Consider the following 19,196-nt stretch of genomic DNA (forward strand, 5'->3'; position numbering starts at 1 on the left):
GGCAAAAGCTCTTTTGACATTTGGAGGCCGGAGCAGGATGTGGCGCCTTCAGCGAAGCCTCTTGTTCTTGGGGAAAAATCATTTTTACTGCCTGGGTTGGTGCCAGGAAAAGCCATTTATAACCCAATGGGCTTGAGCTCGAATGCCTGGTGTTGAAGCCAGGTTTCTCGGCTTCCTGACACCTACCTCCCACTTCCCGCCTCCCAATCTCCCCCCCCCCCACCGTCCCAAAGCCTCTTTCCCTTCTCCCTCCATTGCTGGCTGCCCTATTTCCTGGGAGGCTCCATGTCTCCTGTTCCTGCCTATTAGACTTGAGACAGGCATTTCCTTAGGTGCCTCTCATCTTCCTTCTAATGACCAGAACCCACTATCTGGGGGAGGCCCCCACCTACTTGTCTTCCTCTGGGCCTCTTTTCCCTACAGGATGGGGCTTCTGTCTGAGCCCTCTTTGCCCCCATTCCTGCACTCAATGCCTGGCTCCTGTCAGTAGCTTAAGTCTACTGGTTATCACTGAGTTGAGCTTGTTAAGCAAGTGGGGGGCCAGAAAGATAGCATAGTGGTAGGACTTTTGTCTTGCATTTGGCCGACTCAGGAGGGACCCAGTTTGATTCCCGGCATCCCATATGATCCCCCAGCCTGCTGGGGCATCTTCTGAGTACAGAGCCAGGAGTAACCCCTGAGCACTGCTAGGTGTGGCTCAAAAACCAATCAACTAATCAGTCAATCAATATATAATTTTATAAAAAAGCAAGAGGGGCTTGTAGATACCAGGTTGGTTCAAATTCAAAGATGACCTCTGCAGAGCCTAAGATTAGTCAGAGTGGCCAACAGTGGTCTCAAGGCTTTGGGTTTGATAGATGAACCCATGATTACCATCCCCTATCTCAAATCACTCTATTCCCCGTGGTTCTTCAGTCTTTCCAAGACCAAGCAGATTAATCAAAGGAATGTTTTCAGGCCCTCCCAGGCCCTTTCATTGTGACCAGCCATCTGCACTGGTTTGCACAGAATTCTGGATTCCTAGACAACTCACATATGCTCAGAAGGAGATGTAAAGGGTCCCCGTTGCTCCAACACAAACCAACATCCTCAAAAGCTGAGTGATCAGACATTGTGGGTGCTAGTCTCCACCCCACTTCCACTCCAGAGACAGGCACCAGAGTGACTGATGGGCAGAGGGCAAAGCTCCTTTGTGGACAGCTGGTCTGGTCTGGTCTGGGCTAGAGAGCCTTGGGGGCCTGGTACTGGGCCTCAGTTGCGTCTTTGTCCCCAGGGCCTGAGGTTATTGAGCTGAACTCCCCCTTTCCCCCTTCATGCTATCATCTCCTCGTCTGGTGAATGCAGTACATGGTACCCAGAGACACTTTTGTAAGCTTGGGGAAACGAGTCTCAGAGTATCGGGACACAGAGGGACAGGAGACCTTGGAAGCAGGGTTGCATGGCAGCCTAGGGGTGCAGGAGACGCATGCCTGGTGTACAGACCAGCTGAGTATTGAAATCAAGTCCAGATCCCAGTCAATCCAGAGCACAGAGCCGCTCTGGCGCTAGAGGTGACTCTAGCTGGCATGGGAGTGTACAATTGACACAGTCTATTTTTAGCTTCCCGGAGACCGTGACCAACATCCCAAGCTGAGGATGGGCACACCTGCTGCATTCTAATGAGGCCACCCGAATGCCTCTGCCAGCCAGCCGGGAGATCTCTGCAACCTGGAGTCCAAGGCTGCTCTACTCACCAGCCAGCTTATTTTCCCAGAGGCTGTAGCCTAGATACACCAGGAATATTGTGTATCTGCCTCCACCCCAGCTGGGTCTCCTACCCACAGTCTGGACCCCAAGGCCCCAAGGCTGCTGTGCAGGCCCTCTGCCCGATGGAGAGGAACTTTTTTGGTGTCTATCAGTCCTTGGAACTGAGAAACATTTTTTTTAAATATCTTTATTTAAACACCTTGATTACAAATATGATTGTAGTTGGGTTTCAGTCATATAAAGAACACCCACCTTCATCAGTGCAACATTCCCATCACCAATGTCCCAAATCTCCCTCTTGAGAAATATTCTTGAGGCTTTTTTAGTCTTGCTCAGTCTATGGAGCTCCCGGTTTCCATGGCTGGAAACGTCCCAACTGACCCAGTTCACAGCTGAGAATACTGAGGCAGAGATCAGATAGAAATTTATGCTTGCATAATCATCATTATTACAATGACAGCCACCTAGTCTGCCAGGCAGTGTTCTAAACTCGATGAATGGATTTAAACATCTCAGCAGAGCTGTTTTCTGGCTACTTCTGGCCAGGCTCAGGGGCCACTCATGGCTCTGCATTTAGGGATCACTCCTGATGATCACTCCATAGGATGCTGGAGATTGAATATACATGTTGGCCATGTGCAAGGCAAGTGCCCTATTGGCTGCAATGCTGAGGATCCGGGGGCAGGACATGCAGTGCTGGAGGGGTGCATAGGTTGGGCATGCACACTACTGCATGCACCCTGTAGTTCTTTCTGGTCTGTCTTATTTAGGTCACAGCATGAGTAATGGCACATGCCTTCCCCAAGTCACCTCTCTGTCAGCCACCGAGGAGCTAGGCTGGTTTTCAGAGCTGTGTATATGGCCTCTAGGTTCTAGCTCCAGCCTTATTTTTGGCACCTAACGATGCTCAGGGTTTATTCCTGGCTCTGTATTCAAGAATCATTCCTGGCGATGCTTAGGTGACCGCCTGGGATGCTCGAAATGAAACCTGTGTTGGTTGTGTGCAAGGCAAGCACCCTACCCACTGTACTATCTCTCTGGCCCCTTAATATCCACGTTGAAATCACTCTGCAACCTGCATGGGATCCTGGAGGATTTGAAGGCCCGACTTTCCAGGCTTGCTTCCTTGGCCTGTTGGACCAGTCTGCCTCCCTCGCTCCATCTGTGCATGGAAGAACTGCAGAGGGAACCAGAGTCAGGCTAGATGTTGGGATAGGATGACCCCAGGAAGAATTCTAGGCAGAGCCCATGCAGAAAGTAGCTGTGCGGTGGATTTCAGAGAGTAAACTTCCACTGAGATCCAGCTGATGGTGATGCCCCAAAGATCAGTAGGGAGCATGAGCTCAGAACCTCCAGGTGGTTCTGCCTATGAGGGAAGAGATGTCCCCTGCCTCTACCCCAGCCTTGTACTAGCTCAGAGCACCTTCAGGCCTCAGGGCCCCCCTCACTCACTGTGTTTTCAGCACTTGAGATACCCTAACTAGTCTAATCCCCAAGGAGGGGCTCCGGGGAGGTAGAGATGTGCGATTATCATCTTAGAGATGGAAAAACTGAGGCTGGAAAGGGTAGTGATGGGTGCTAAGGTTGAAGGACTTGGATGTGACCAAAGTGGAGTGCTGTTGCCCCACCCCCATTCTTCCTGTTACCTTACCTGCAAGAAAGACCTGCCCATTTCTGGGCTGGGTCTTTGAGGGGTTACAAAAGGTTTGTGGCCAGAAGGCTAGGAGGAGAGATGAGGAGATTTGGAGGAGGAGTTTGGGGAGAGATTGAGCAAGGAAGATGGATGGAGAGGAGATGGCTGAGGGACCAAGTACAATGCAGGGCTGAATAGGGATCCGGCGTAATAGGTTTATAGGCCGCACATGTGATGGCTAGGGCATGAATAAAGCTGATATACCCTGAAGCCTGCCTGTGAGTTTTCTTCCTGCAGCTATCCTGAAGCTGCAGCCCGGCCAGATGAAGGGGGTTGCATACACGTGGTCCTGGGCTGGAGGAGAAAGGCCTCTCATCCCTCCAACACCATCCACCACCATCCAAGCCCATCCAAAGGGTTTATATGCAACAGGGTGCAAGTCTCAGCAGAGTATGTGGGGCTCCATCTTCTCATGTGTAGGCTCTTGGGACTGGGGATTTAACTTTTGCTGCTAAAGAAAGGGGTGTAACTATCTGACAGATGTATGTATGTGTGGGAGAGGATGTGGGCAAAGGCCTGCATGGGTTTAGCTGCCCCAGAAGTGAGAGATGGAACTGGCTAAAACCCACATTGGTTTGCCTCCTTGGTAGCAAGCAGAATGTCCCTGAAATCCCAACCTTTAGCTGACTTCCCAGATCCATGTACCACTTTGGAGCAGCTGCTGCGGCCCAATGGAGATGGGAAGCGGGGGATGGAGGGCAGGACAGGGGAAGCAGCACCACTGTATGCCATCCTTTGTCTTCCTGCAGGTCAACAGCCCCCCCTCACAGCCCCCTCAGTCTGTGGTTCCTGCCAAGCCGGTGCAATGCACCCACCACGTATCTACCCAACCCAGCTGCCCCGGTCGGGGGAAGCTGTCAAAGCTGCTGAACCCGGAGGAGATGACCTCGCGAGATTACTACTTTGACTCCTATGCTCACTTTGGGATTCACGAGGTAACTCCACTCATGCTGGTGGACATGGACTCCACGTCATTTTTAGAAAGTGGAGAGTCATGTGATTGGGGGAATCTGCTTTATCTCCATCCCAAGGAGGGTGGGCTTGACCCTGGGAGGTTTGAGGGTTATGCATGAAGTAGGGGCTTCAGGGAAATGGGTACAGAGACTAAGGTGCCATGAAGGGTAAAACAGTACAACTACGTCTTTGTGTTCCTAAGCCCTTAAACTCCAGACAACCGGAGGCATCTGGGTTCCTTGTGGCCCCATGAGCACATCCAGGGTAAGGTGGGCTCTTAGCTCCTAGGAGATCATCCAGATGCTTGTCTGCAGCTTTCAGAGGAAAAATGATGTAAGAAAGAGAGATCTTATATGGGAGTGGGGTGGGGGCATCCTAGTGCTTTTACCGACCCCCTTCTCATGCCCAGCATTCCCTTCAGCATGCGAGGAAAGGACTGCATTAAGAGAGAATTGGCTAGGTGCCAGGCCTGGTTCTGAGCACATGGTCTGTATCATTGCATTTGATCCTCATAAGAGTCTTCTGAAGAAAAGATTCCTATTATCTCCTTACAGCAGGAAGACATTTCAGAATGAAAGGGTCGAATATGGAAAGGGAGCTCTCTCAGAATGTTCCCTTCCAAGTTGTCCAAAGCTTTCCCAAACCCTCCTAAAGTAGCCCTCTTCAGAGCGTTGCTTCATAATAGCAGTCCTCAGCCTCCCCCCGCCACCCGCCTCCCTGCCTTCAAGCACTGGCTGAGCTTCCAGGCTTGTAGGGTATTGCTCACTTAGTCCTTGAAGAAGAGTACCCTATGGGTACTATGGTACCTATGGCTGGACCTCATTGTACAGGTGGGTATGAAAAACTGAAGGAGCAGGTCTTCCCCCCTCCTTCATCTTTGTGAGTTCCTTTGTATCATGGTCACAAGATTAATGGCAGAGCCAGTAATGAAACCTGGACCTTTGGACTTGCGGGCTTCATTCTAAATTGTTTTTTGTTTCTGGACACTTTGACCTTGCCAATTGAGTCCTTCATTAGTGCCATATGGAGCCAAATAGAGGAATTAGGTCCCAAAGAACCACTCTCCAAGTAAAGAGAGTTGAAGGGCCAGAGAGATAGTTTAGGGTTAAAGTGCTTGCTTTGCATTGATCTGAGTCTGGGTTCAATCCTGGCACCACATTTGGTCCCCTGAGCCTAGCTATGAGTGATTGTAGAGTACAGAGCCAGGAATAAGCTCTGAGTACAGTCAGGTATGACCCAATACGCCTTTATCCCCCTAATAATTTAGATAGTATAGAAATTAAGGCACAGACTTTGCATGGAGCCAAGCCCTGTTCCACTGGCCCTGTTTGGCTTTCCACAATCAACATAATACTGGGTCAATCCTGGAGATCCCTGAATACTGCTGAGTGTGATCTTGGGGCTCCTGGAGTAATCTTGATCATCCCCAGCCCTGCAAGGGCCTGAGCAGTGCTGCCTTCTCAGGCCTAAGTATTGAATCTCTGGTTCTGTTGAGTGAGAATTGTTGGCAGGGGCCCCACTGTGCTCCTAAGCACCACATATGTGCTTCTCCCTGTGCCCCTGCAAAATATGTAGGTGGTAGGAAAACTCAGAAGCCTCCTCTCATATCTGCCATCTTCCAGGCAGGAAAAATGGCCCAGCTCTTCTACCAAGCTCCAAAAGAAAATGATGGCTCCTGACTCTTTCCAAGTGGTCTTGTCTAGGCCAGCACCTCTGGGGTCTTCTCAGAATGGGTGGGGACATATTCCCCTTTATTCATGAAAGCACTGCAGCCTAGCACCACACCCTCCACCCTCCAAAAGAAACAGCCCAGTTCCCCAGCTTAACCTTATCAAACCGCCAAACCACCATATTTGTTTCAGATCTATAGATCCTGGACCCCTTGGTTGCAAGAAGCTGCACTACACTTCAAAAAAATTTTTTTTTTTGGTTTTTGGGTCACACCTGGCAGTGCTCAGGGGTTATTCCTGGCTCCAGGCTCAGAAATTGCTCCTGGCAGGCACAGGGGACCATATGGGGCGCCGGGATTCGAACCGATGACCTCCTGCATGAAAGGCAAGCGCCTTACCTCCATGCTATCTCTCCGGCCCCACTTCAAAATTTTACAGTAGCATCAACCCAGTAGTATCATGGGAAATATGATGTGAAAGTTCCACAGAAAACTACCAAACACAATGAGCCTACACAGTAACACAGAAGGCTCCACTAGCACCAAGCACAGCCCTTTAAATCCTTAGACACTGACTTTAGTAATCCCGTGGAGAGACATAACAGTGATTTCCAATTGACCCAAGTATTGATCATTCCATTTGCTTTTGTGTTGTAACAAACAAAATGAAGTAAATTTGTTTGTGCTTGTGCTTGGAGATAGGTTAGGGTGGGGTGCGGGAAATTGGAGATGCTGTTGAAAGGGAAGGTCACACTGGTGATGGGATTGGTGTTTGAACATTATCAGCAGAAGCAACTGTATTACATGAACAACTTAGAAAATTATGGTGTTCTAACAAAAAATATACACATGGTATCTTGATGGAGGTGGAGATCCTGTGTGGTTTTGGAGATCTGTTCCAACTACCAAAATCCTCCCTCCAGAGGGGTGAACTATGGTTCTTCCTATGTCAGCTCTCACTCAGGGGCAAGGGGTATATGTGGAGGATGTGCAGGGACACCAAGTGGGGTCCAGTCCATTATAGGCCAGCAAGAGTCAGGAAGGAGAAGGACATTCTCCATAGCTGGTGAAAGTATTTTGTCCTTCCCCTGCCCACATCTTGTGTCTATCTCATGTCCTGGGCACCTGATTCAGGGAGAACTCCTGGAAAAACAGGCAGTTCTAGGGACTTTGAGATGGTAGATCTTTCCAGGGAACTCTGTGAAACCCACCCCCGTGGGAACCAGCCAGCCTGCACTTGGGGATGTGATTTGCACAGAGAACTCCAATGTCTCCCAAGTTCAAAGCCCTCAGTTTCTTCCCAGTGCCAGGTGCTCCTTCCACAATGGCCACCACCATAAGTTGTTCTGCACCAGTTCAATGGAAAATAACCAACTTGCCTGATGGATGTCTTTCTCCTCTGCTTTCCTCCTTAGATCTCACTACCCATAAAGCACCTCTGACTGATTGAGCTGCCCTGTGAATTGTCAAGCTCTTGGTCTACACATCAGACCTAGGACATGTTCTCCTGTGCCACTAAATATTCATTTATTTACATGTTTGTCTGGTTTGGGGGCCACAACTGATGGTGCTCAGGGATTACTCCTGGCTTTGTGCTCAGGGCTTACTTCTGGCAGGGCTGAGGGAGATGCTATGTAGTGTCAAGCATCAAATTGGCCAACTGCATAAAAGGATTGATCCCTGAATACTGTCTGTCTAATTCACTATTTATTTTTGCCTTGGAGGCACACCAGTGATATTCAGGCTTACTCTTGGCTCACTGCTTGGGGTCTGACATGGCCTGACTTATTGATCTGCTAATCTCAGCTTTAGGTAGTGTCTGGTGGGCAGCATGACCAGGCATTCTGAAGGGCACAGACACCAAGGGTTGTGAAATTATAGTCCACCGAACTCCTTCTGCTTGGCGCATTGATGGAAAAGTCAAGCTTGCATGTGAATCACTAGAACTGCTGAGTTGACTTAGAGCATCCATTTGGACTAAAAGATCTGCAGGTGATGGGCAATATTTCTCCCTCTCTCACTTGTTCTAGAACAATCCTAGCAATCTTTTCATTCAGTATTACTTGTGAATGCCTTACAGAATTCCCTTCTGCCACTGCTGTGACTACAGATTGCTTTGCCATTCTGGATGCTGGCATGCAGGGACCCTAAAGCAGAGGAGTGGCCAACTGAGCTCTCTGCAACCCCTGAGGCTTCCCTTCATGTTTGAATCAGTCTTCATCATCAGCCCTTGAAAGACGCAGGCTGCAGCAAGGCTCTTCACAGCATGTCTGCTCATGCCTCACTCTTAGGCCATGGGAGCTGCCTTCTGTGCCAGACAAATCTTGACTCTACCTTTGCCAGCTCTGTCTGGACAAGCCCCACATCTCACCATCCGGTGCCGAGCTGGCCGCTTGGCAGTCCCCTTTCAACACTTACAAGATGATCCCAAGCACAGGCTCTGCCAGCTTGATGATTAATAGCGATCACTCAGCATTTAGGAAAGAAATGTGGCAGGGGACATTGCACAGGGGAGATGCCATTTATTTGTAGACACAAAAGCAGGTGCTGGCAGGATAGGGGTGCAGGAGGAGGTGATGGGACATCTCTGTCTTTCTGCTTGCCTGAGGGGCTTGGTGTAGAGACTGCTGTTTCTAAAGGGCGGCCACACAGGGAAGCAACTTTGTCCCCTCTGGCCCTGGACATCTAAGGGAGGATGGCATTTTGAATGGCTGCCAACGAACATCTGCATGTTTCTTAAGGCCTTTGTTCTCAGTTGGGTCCAGCTGGTGGCCTGCTGGTCATCAGTTCTAAATTCCTGATGACATGACAGTTGGCTCTGAGCCTTGAAGACCCTCTGGCTATCTACTGAACTACTGGCCAGCTCTCTTCCTGAGACCTTCTTGGCTGTGGTTTGTTGTAAGGATGTGTGTTTGTTGTTGGGGCCTTTTATCCTAATACTGAGTCAGTGTACCACCATGTTTTTAATGATCAAGGAAGCTGGGATGCCACGGCTGCCTCTGCCAGGCACTGGGGTTTGCTTTCATCAAATAGTGGCATTTAGTTTCTTCTGGATAGAGCCATCTTTGGAACATTTTCTCTAGGAAAAATAAAAGCCCTTTGGAGAAAGAAGAGGAGACCTTTCTTTGGGTAGACTAAGTCCCAGAAAGCTAGAATTTCCATTTTTTCCTTTGGTTTATAGTGCTACAAATAATGGGTTTTCATAAACATTATTCTGACACTGTACCTATCACCAGAGTAGCCGTCTCCCTTGCCTCCTTGTTACCTAACACCCTGCTCAACATTCATTATATTGCCTTTGGATCTTTGTCACTGACTCTCCTGTGTATCTTTAAGTCCCACATATGAATGTGATCATTCTGTATCTTCGCTTTTTTTTTGCACGTCACTCAGCATAATATCCTCTAGGACTATCCAGGTTACTGTGAAATTCATGGTTTTCCTCTGTCTTAGTTAGAACTGTATATATTCCAACTTCTATGGAAAGCAATATGGAGAGTTTTCAAAAAAATAAGAATAGAACTCCCATCAGATCCAGCAATACCACTTTGTGGCATTTAGCTCCCAAACAAAGAAACATTTATTGGAAAGGGCATATGTGCACTTATTTTCATTGCTGCATAGTACTACTGTAGTATACTGTTGTACTACTTAGTACAATAGCCACAGCATGAAAACAACCCAAGTGCCCAACTACAGGTAAATGCATCAAGGAAGTTGTGGAACACAATACAGAAAGAACTTTGATTCCTTTTGTTTGTTTGTTTGTTCATTTTTTGTTTTGTTTTTTTTTTTTTTTTTTGGGCCATGCCTGTCAATGTTCATGAGTTACTCCTAATTCTGCACTTAGAAATTATTTCTGCCAGGCTCGGGGGACCATATGAGAACCTGATAATTCAACCAAGGTTGTCTGCTTCAAGGCAAGCACCCTACCTGCTGCACTAAGATTTTTGCCCCAGAAACTTCACAGTATTTTTTCTGCCATTGACTTGAACCTGCCCAACTCTTATGGTTAGAAGCCCTAAAGAGGGGGAAAAGTGGAGCAAAACCTAGCAATACCACAACAAGTTTGTTTCTGTTTTGTTTTGTTTTATTTTGGGCTACACCTGATGGTACTTAGGGCTTACTCCTGCCTCTATGCTTAGAGATCACTTGTGGCAGGATTCAGGAGATTTTATGGTTTATGAGGAAATGAAACCTGGGTTGGCTGAGTGCAAGGCAAACTCCCTACTCACTGTACTATACTCTAACCTACCATACCAATTTTGTAACTTGAGAACTATATTCTGCCTCCATTCCTTGTCCAATCACAGCTTTTCTCCTATGGATGAGAAGGGTCTCACTTAGTTTCCGAGTGATAGTCCAACAAGTCTGGTACATGCCTGTATGTCACTGGCCCACATGTAGAGTCTCTTAAACCTCTGTAGGCAGGATTCTTAAGCACAATCCAGGAGTGAGATCTGAGAACAGTTGAGTTCGCCCCCTGAACACCAAAAAGAGGAAAGCAAACAGTCAGGAAAACAAAAAGAAAAGGGCCATGCTTGTCATAAGGAGTCAAATCAGAAACTTTGCTCTATTTATTTAATCTTTGCAGCACTCCTACAGTGGAGGCTCCACTAGCACCTGTTTTCTGAATGAGAAAACAGATGCAGAAGAGCAAAGTGGTGTGCTGTTGGAGCTGTGATTTGAATGCAAGGATCGTGATTTCAGAATAGGTGAGCTCCATTGTTCTGCATCTATTCCCTCTGGACAGTGTCAGTCAGCCCCAGATCTTGAACCTGGCTCTGGAGAGATCATCTTGCAGTGCCAGTGTCCAAGGCCTTGCCCTTTTGCTAGTCTGTGGTTTCATAAGTGTTCAGTCCCAGAGGTCTCCTGCAAGGAGAGGTTTGAACTTACTTTTGAAATATTTAGAGCTGAATTGAACTCAGTATCAAGAAACCTTTGCCTTATTCATTATCTGGGCTGATCAAAGACAGGAACCCCATGGAAGAACAGGAATTTGAGGTTGAACTCTTTCAGCCCACCCCGTGGTTCGATTTCAGGGTCTGATAGAAAGAGCAAAGCTATAACCTCATCCTTAAACTTCTCAAATCCCAATTGGCCTGAGTGGGTGGGCCCATCAGATTAGCTACCTAGAGGGCATATCTCTTAAACAATAAAAGCCACACAAGCCCCCTAATTTCAGCAATTCGCGTTTCTTAGATGACATGGATGAAACGTAACATTAAATCGACAAAGTTACAATTACAAGATATGTGACAAAAAGGGACAGTGTGGCCTTTGGTCAAGAGCAAAACCTGATTCAAAAGAATCAGATCACTAGACATCCCAGCTGTTGAATTTATCAGAGACTTTTAAAATATCTGTAACGAATCATAACTTTCTCTGGCCTTGGTGAATGAGTTTCATGTGACAGATGGATGAAAAGATTCCATGTGTTCTAAGATTTTGCATCCTTTCTTCTTTAATTTTTTTCTTTTACATCTCAACCACATTTAATGTTGGCTTCATTTGGGTTCCTGTTTCAAGTCAATCAACCTTGTTGACAACTTCAGGAATTCAGACCACAGCATCAGAAACAGTAAAGTCAGCATCTCTGACTGTCAATCAGTTTGATATGGTCCAACTTCATAAACCTTTCGTTTGGAGACCAGAGTCTTGAACTCTCTCTCTATATATGTAATATATTCATATATATAATATATTTTCTTACCTATGCTCAGGTATCAATCTGCATGCTTTAGAAAGATCATGCAGGGGGCCAGAGCGATAGCACAGCAGTAGGACATTTGCCTTGCATGTGATTGACCCAGGATGAACCTGGGTTCGATCCCCAGCATCCCATATAGTCCCCAAGCCAGGAGCGATTTCTGAGTGCATAGCCAGGAGTAACCCCTGAGCATACTAGGTGTGGTCCAAAAACAAAAACAAAAAATAAAAGAAAGACCATGCAATTCTTTTGGTGTGCAACAAAACCTGATCATATTTTGTACCTCATCATCATGGAGGACCTTTGGAATTGAATCTAGTTTTAGGTCTTGTATATGGATAGTCCCCAAGAAGAATAAGTAGTGTGGTATATGCAAACATTTCAAAGGATGACAGTCAGATTTCCTGGGTGGGTAGGTTGACCAATGCTCCAAGGTCCCAAGGAGCCACTCCATTTGATACTTAGATAACTTGGTTGCATGGCCTAAAACTTAGGTCCCTCCAGGGCTACCCCTAGCAGTGTTCAGGAAGCCATATGGTGTTGGGAACAGACCTCAGGTCTCCACACAATGCATTGCATGTGTGCATGTATTCCAGATCTTTGAACTATCTTCCTGGAGAATTTTCAGGAAAAGAAACCCCCCCTCCCCTTCCAGGTAGTAGTAGAAGGTAGAGATTCTATATAATTCAGAGCTTGTAGTGTCATTAGACTTTGCTGATGTACTTCTGTTCCAAATTTCAGGATCCCATTTCTTCCCAACTTTAACATTGGAAATTCGGATTGTATTTCTAAGTTAAACTGATGTGGTAGTTTTAACAAAAAACGTCCTGTGAGAATGGCACCATTCAAGATTTTGCAGGATTAGACTTTGTGGTTAGTTCTCCCTGGCATCCTCTTCGCCCCCAACACACACCCCCTCAACATTTTGGCCCTGTACCTACAGGAAACAAAGTTTCCTTCAAAAAAGTCACAAAAAATTTTAAGTTGTAGATATGGACCTCATGCTGGGAATTTCAATCCCCTGGATCATACATAATAGGTTGATAGCAACCTAGCCATGCAACCAAGACGTTCTACTGATTTTGACTCAGATGTTCTCAGGTAGCATCTACCTGACCAACCATAGCCTATCTTTGATTGATTCTTTATGACAGTTGCCTAGTGCTGTTGTTTCATTGGTTCAGACTGTAAACTACCAGTGTGACATACTCTACAATAAGAGGGTTGTTAATGCCTTGACATCTCACCAGATGTAAGAGTTCAGTACAGAAAATTATAACTAATTTAGAGAGCACATCTATAGATGTTGACCTTCAGGAGATACTTTCCATACCAGATTCTGCATTTGTCAGGTATCAAACATGGAACCAGATCCAGAATGCACACACAAACACACAATTTACACTGTAGAATATAAATATTTATTATAATATGACATTTTAACATGTGAAAGGCTGGTGTTCTTTGTCCGATGTCAAGGTTAATGTCCACTGGGCAGGTGGTTAGGAAAAGAAGGAAGATGTACAATAAGTTAAGATCTGGTGTAGCTAGACCCTGCGGGTATCCATTGAACCCTACGACGACAGGCTGTGAAGCTTGTCTGCCCTGTTGGTTTTGATCTTGGTAGTGAGCTGCTTTGGGGGTGAAGACAAAGGTTCATGTTTCACCAGGACACATCTGACTCAGAAGTCAGAATAACTGACGGGTTAGTTAGAATAGCTGCAGGCCCAGCTGCTGTCATATGGAATGAGGTGAAGCAATGAGTTGGTTATAAGTGAGCCATCAAAATGGTTCCTGCTCCCTGGATGTTTTCCAAATCCTGGATGAGTCTGTCTCTTGTGACTCACCCTGATTGGAAATGCAGCTGACAGATAGTTATAGGGCATACAGCTCAGCTTGGCCAAGGTGACAAGTAGCAAAACTAATAGTATGATGAGCAATTCAAAGGTGTGAACTTGGTTTATAGAACTAGAGAGAGAAATAAGCAACTCCCCCCAAAGATAGGGGCTTGGTTTTAGTCTTGCTCTATTTTTAGCTTGGGAGTCTCACCCAGCAATGTTCACTCATGGTTCTGCACTCAGAATTTATTCCTGCCTGTGTTTGGAAGACCATACAAAGTGTTGGGATTGACCTGTGTTGGCTTCTGGCAATGCAAGCACCTTATCCCCTTGTACTGTCTCTCCAGCCCCCGTACAGATCTGTTTTGAAAAGACACTCCAGTCTTGACCATTGATAAAACAAATGCAGCAATATTCCCAAAAGGATGTGAAAAACCTTAACAATGCCATCAAACAAAGGGATCTAATTGGCATTTATTTATAGAACATTGCGCCCTCCAACACAAAGCACACATTCTTTGAAAGAAACATATATACATAAAACAATCGCTAGGAGAGATCACATGCTGAGCCCTAAACAGATCCAAATACATTTCAAAGATTGACATCATTTCAAAGGATATTTTTTTTTTTATAGAACGAGATTAAGTTAGAAACTCAAACCAATAAATTGCCTAGAAAAATCTTTCAGTGTTAGCGAATGAAGCAGCACTCAGTACAGAGCCAGGGAGGAAATCACAAGAAAAATGAGAAAATACCTCACACTGAATGATAGTGAAAATACAAATGTTATGTAGCTACCTGTAACCCCTCCAGGAGAGATAGTAGGATTCAATATTTAATATGTCGGGATGTATGTTCCCTGGGAGGTAATAAAATCAAGTGGGATTAGTGGTCTTTGAAGAGGGCTCTCTTCCTTTCTCTGCCCCCTGGCATTTGAACATACAAGAAGGCAGAAAGCCAACCTCAAACCAGGAGGAGGGCTTCCACCAAAGGGTGGATCTGCTTACTCTTAGTCTCTTATTTTCAGACTGTGAGAAATAAATGTTTGGTTGGCTTAAGCCACAGTGTCTATGAACTCCGCTTGAATTAAAGCAACATATCAATCAAAATTGGGGGCATGTAGTTAAAGGAATCTTAGAAGGATTTTGATTTATGATTTATGTATACATATTTGACAAAAAGAAGTGTGTAAGCACAATGGCAGAAGAACCTAACTTATAAGGTTAGAGTGAGAAGAACAAACAAAACATGTGAGTTTGATGTCAGGAAATAATAAAGAGTAGGAATTAAAAAAAGTATAAACAAAGCATTGAAGGAAGAGAAAAATGGTATTTTGAAAAGATTAATAGAAAGATAAATCCCAGCTGTGCTGATCACAAAGGAATCAGAGAAAACACAAGAATCAAAGAAAACTTATGGAGGAAGGCTATGATATTTTAATAGATCACTTCTTCATTTAGTAGATGAATAGAAAATTTTATGGCAATATCATACTCATAAACTTGACAATTAAGTTGAATGAATTCCTCAGGAAAAAATACCTGTCAGAGCTGATATAAGAATGCATAGGAAATTAAAATAGCTCTCCATTAATTTTAGTTGTAAATGGAATTAATAATAAAAATGTCTTCCCTGGGCCTACATGATTTTACTGGTGAATAACATCAGCTATTTAAGATCTTAGCTAGGAGTTGTTCCTGAGTACTGTCTGGTGTGGCCCCCAAAGCTAAGAAAAGATAAAAATTGAATAGAGGAATTAAGAAGACCAAAATCAGGCCCGGAGAGATAGCACAGCGGCATTTGCTTTGCAAGCAGCCAATCCAGGACCAAAGGTGGTTGGTTCGAATTCCGGTGTCCCATATGCCCCCCCCTCCCCCCCCCGTGCCTGCCAGGAGCTATTTCTGAGCAGACAGCCAGGAGTAACCCCTGAGCACTACCGGGTGTGGCCCAAAAACAACCAAAAAAAATTAGAAGACCAAAATCAAGTATGTGTGTGGGGGCTCTCTCACATCCTTGGCACTGAAAACCCAGCATAGTATCAAGTTGAAACCAGGTGGAATGATGTTTTTAAAAGTAGTAGGATATAAACTTGAATGATTATGTTAAACATAGGAAGGAAAATAGTATGCTAGAAAACACTTCACGGTTCAGAGAAACAAGGGTGCCATCGCATCAATGATGAGAATTCTGAGCTATATTAGATCTATGTTTATTGTCTCTAAACAAAAATATAATTACAGGTTTGGAAAAAGGGACTCAGCATTGTTAAACTATCAGATCTTCCCCAGTCAAGATATAGATTCCACTCAATTCCCAGGAGCTATTCTGTATGAATTTAATGAGCTAGTTCTAGAATGTATATGGAAATGCAAAGGGTCCAGGAAAAAACAAAATTTACTTGTAAGAGAAGAATAAAGTTAGAGGATTCCTCCCTCCCTCCCTCCCTTCCTTCCTCTCCTTCTTCCTTCCTACTTTTCCTCCTTCCTTTCTTCCTTCCTTTCCTTCCTCCTCCCTCCCTCCCTCCCTCCCTCCCTCCCTCCCTCCCTCCCTCCCTCCCTCCCTCCTTCCTTCCTTCCTTCCTTCCTTCCTTCCTTCCTTCCTTCCTTCCTTCCTTCCTTCCTTCCTTCCTTCCTTCCTTCCTGTAATTTGACAAAGCAAAGAGCCCACCCATGCTCATTTAATTGACTTTGGATAAAGATAGCAAGGTGATTCAATGGAAGAAATGCTAGTCTGTTCTTCAAAATGGTGTGTGAACCTTACATTTATATGAAAATATGAACTCCTGGGTGCTGGAGAGATAGCACAATGGATTGGTCACTTGTATGTAGTCAACCTGAGTTCAATTCTTCACACCTCATATAGTCACCAGAACCTGCCACTAATCATTCCTGGGTTCAGTCAGGAGTAAGCTCTAAATACCCTGCAACTTAAACCATATACAAAATATAATCAGATATGAATCATAGACTGAAAGTTAAAAGCCACAACTAAAAACTTCTGGCCAAAAAAATGCTTGTTGTTGTGACCTCAGGCAGGATACACAAAGCATAGGTATGATGTTAAAATTCCAATTTATTTTCAAATAAGGGAAAAACTTTATAAAAGCTTTTTATAAAAACTTTATAAAAAATGAAAAGACAAAAATTCATCACAGATTGAAAGAAGATATTTATTTTTTTCTTAATTTTGGGGCCACACCTGGTGTTGCTAAGGGGTTATTTCTAGCTCTGCACTCAGAAATCACTCCTGGCAGGCTCAGGGGACCATATGGGATGCCAGGGATCAAACCCAGATCTGTCCCAAGTCACTCAAGTGCAAGGCAAATGCCCTGCCACTGTGCTATTGTTCTGGCCCCGAAAGAAGATATTTAGAATATGTATACCTAGTGAAGGAATTATGTCCCAAATTTAGGATTTGCACAATACTCAGCTGTACTCAAGAACCATTTGCAATGCTGGAAGTCAAACTAGGGTTAGCCATCAGCAAGGTGAGACAGAGCCCCTCTACTATCTCTTTAGCCCTGTTTATAGAAGGTATTCATTCTTATAATTCAATAGGTAAAAAAAGACTAATGTTTCAAGACAAAAAAGGGGGGTACCTGGGAGGTGAGTCGCATGGTAGAATACATGTTATGCACGTATGAAGCACTGGCTTCAATTCCTAATATGATATGCCTCCTCTTTAGGCGAGGTTCTGGTCTTTTATTGGTGTGGTCCTATTAAAATAAAAAGAAAAAAGAAAAAACAGAACAAACCCTCCCCAGAAGAAGTTAAAAAGGAACAGCTAATAAGCACATAATAAAAATGATCTACTCAATTGCCATCAGAGAAATGCAGCTAAAATGACAGTAACATGCCAGCTCATATCCACCTGACTAGAATGAAAAAAAATACATTAAGTTGCTGTCATGTGAACCTATTTAAACTCTTAGACATTATTGATAGGATCACAAAATGACATGGATTCTGGAAAACAACCTGGCAATGTCTGTTGAAATTAAACACACTTTCAAGTCCAGAAAACCTAGGTATTTACCCTAGAGAAATGAAAAAAGAATATATTTCCAAAAAAGACATTTTATAAATGAAATGTTTGTCATGACTTTGTTCATAAAACTCGAAATGTCCAAAAAGGGATAAAGCCACTGGCATGATCATAAGAAAGCCATCCAAAAGAAAGCAGAGCAAGAGGACAAGGAATTTTCAGAACCAGTACTTGGAATGCAGTGAATGAATCTCCAAACCCTTATGCTGAGCAAAAGAAGCCAAAGGAACCAGACAGAAAAGTTTGCATGCTATATGATTCAATTTACATACCATTCTTGAACAGACAGAAAGAAGTGCTTGTGATAAGAAATGTAATCATTGATTCTCTGAAGCGAGGGTTCACTGCCAAATGGGCAATGGAAGATTTTCTGGGGTAATAGGGATGTTCTACTTCTCGGTTATGATGGTGGTGACACAAGAATTTTCCAAAACTGTTTGTTGCTGTTCATTTCTTGTTTGGGGGATCATACTCAACAGTGCTCAGGGCTTACTCCTGGTTCTATGCTCAGGGCTCACTCAGAGAACCATATGGGGTGACAGGAATTGAACCTGGATCTGCTTTGTGCAAGGCAAGGGTCTTATCTGCTGTACTACCTGTCCATTTCCAAAACTTGGTTGTGTGTATTTTTTTCTAAGGGGAAGCTTCCTAATCATAACTTAGGGAACTTGGAGGTTACTTTGTTAGTAGTTGGTCATCTGACTAGTTCAATGTAAGGGCTGAGGATGCTGTGCTTCTCTGGCCTTCAGGAGATCGTATGGTCTCCTGGGGGGAGTCAAACCTAGATCTCCAGATATCAGGCTTGCAAAACATATGCTTTGAACTATCTCCCCCATTCACTAATTTTATATTTAATTAACATATTAATTATCATAACATTAATTATGTTTCATTCATTTTATATTTGCATTTTGGTTCACATTTAGTGCTGTTCACTCCTGGCACTGCTGGGGATAGAACCAGGGACTTTGGCATCCACAACTTGGCAAGAACTCGCACTCTAGCTCTATGAACCATTTCCCCATCCCTCCATCAATCAAACTGCTTCTACTTGACCATACATTCAAAACCTGTGCTCTTAGTTGTACACATGTTTACTTTTAACAATTATGTTTCAGTTATTCTAAAATCACCCTCCTACTGTTGATATTTTTATTCACAACTCTTTGCTTTGCCTTCAGAAACCAAAAATCCCTACCTCACTGCCACGCACATATAGCAAACATCTTTTTGGGCTGAAACCATAGCCAGGAGTATAATCTATTTTTTCTCTTAACACAAAACATTGTTTGTTGTTATTTTTTGGGTCACAATCAACTGTGCTCAGGACTCACCCCTGGCTCTGTTGCTATGGGATCATTTCTGGCAGGGACCATAGATGCTGGGGATAGAACCTGGGTGATCACATGCAAAGGAAGCATCCTATCTATGGTACTATCTCTCCAATCTCTGGGACATGTTTTCTAATCTTAAAATCAAGCAAAACAGAAAAGAGGGTGTGCACACAAGAGCGCACACACACACACACACACACACACA

General features: G+C 44.6%; 1 protein-coding gene across 2 annotated transcripts in view; it reads left to right on the top strand.

The window, feature by feature from the left end:
* Window positions 1–19,196, top strand: part of PRMT8 (protein arginine methyltransferase 8) — a 199,807-nt gene that overhangs the window by 132,235 nt on the left and 48,376 nt on the right. For both annotated transcript variants that reach the window (XM_049772056.1, XM_049772055.1), the window contains one exon: window positions 4,189–4,374. In XM_049772056.1, coding sequence (XP_049628013.1) covers window positions 4,189–4,374 — 186 coding nt within the window. The remainder of the gene's footprint in view (window positions 1–4,188; window positions 4,375–19,196) is intronic.

This window comes from Suncus etruscus, chromosome 4, assembly GCF_024139225.1.
Source record: "Suncus etruscus isolate mSunEtr1 chromosome 4, mSunEtr1.pri.cur, whole genome shotgun sequence".
Classification (NCBI taxonomy): domain Eukaryota; kingdom Metazoa; phylum Chordata; class Mammalia; order Eulipotyphla; family Soricidae; genus Suncus; species Suncus etruscus.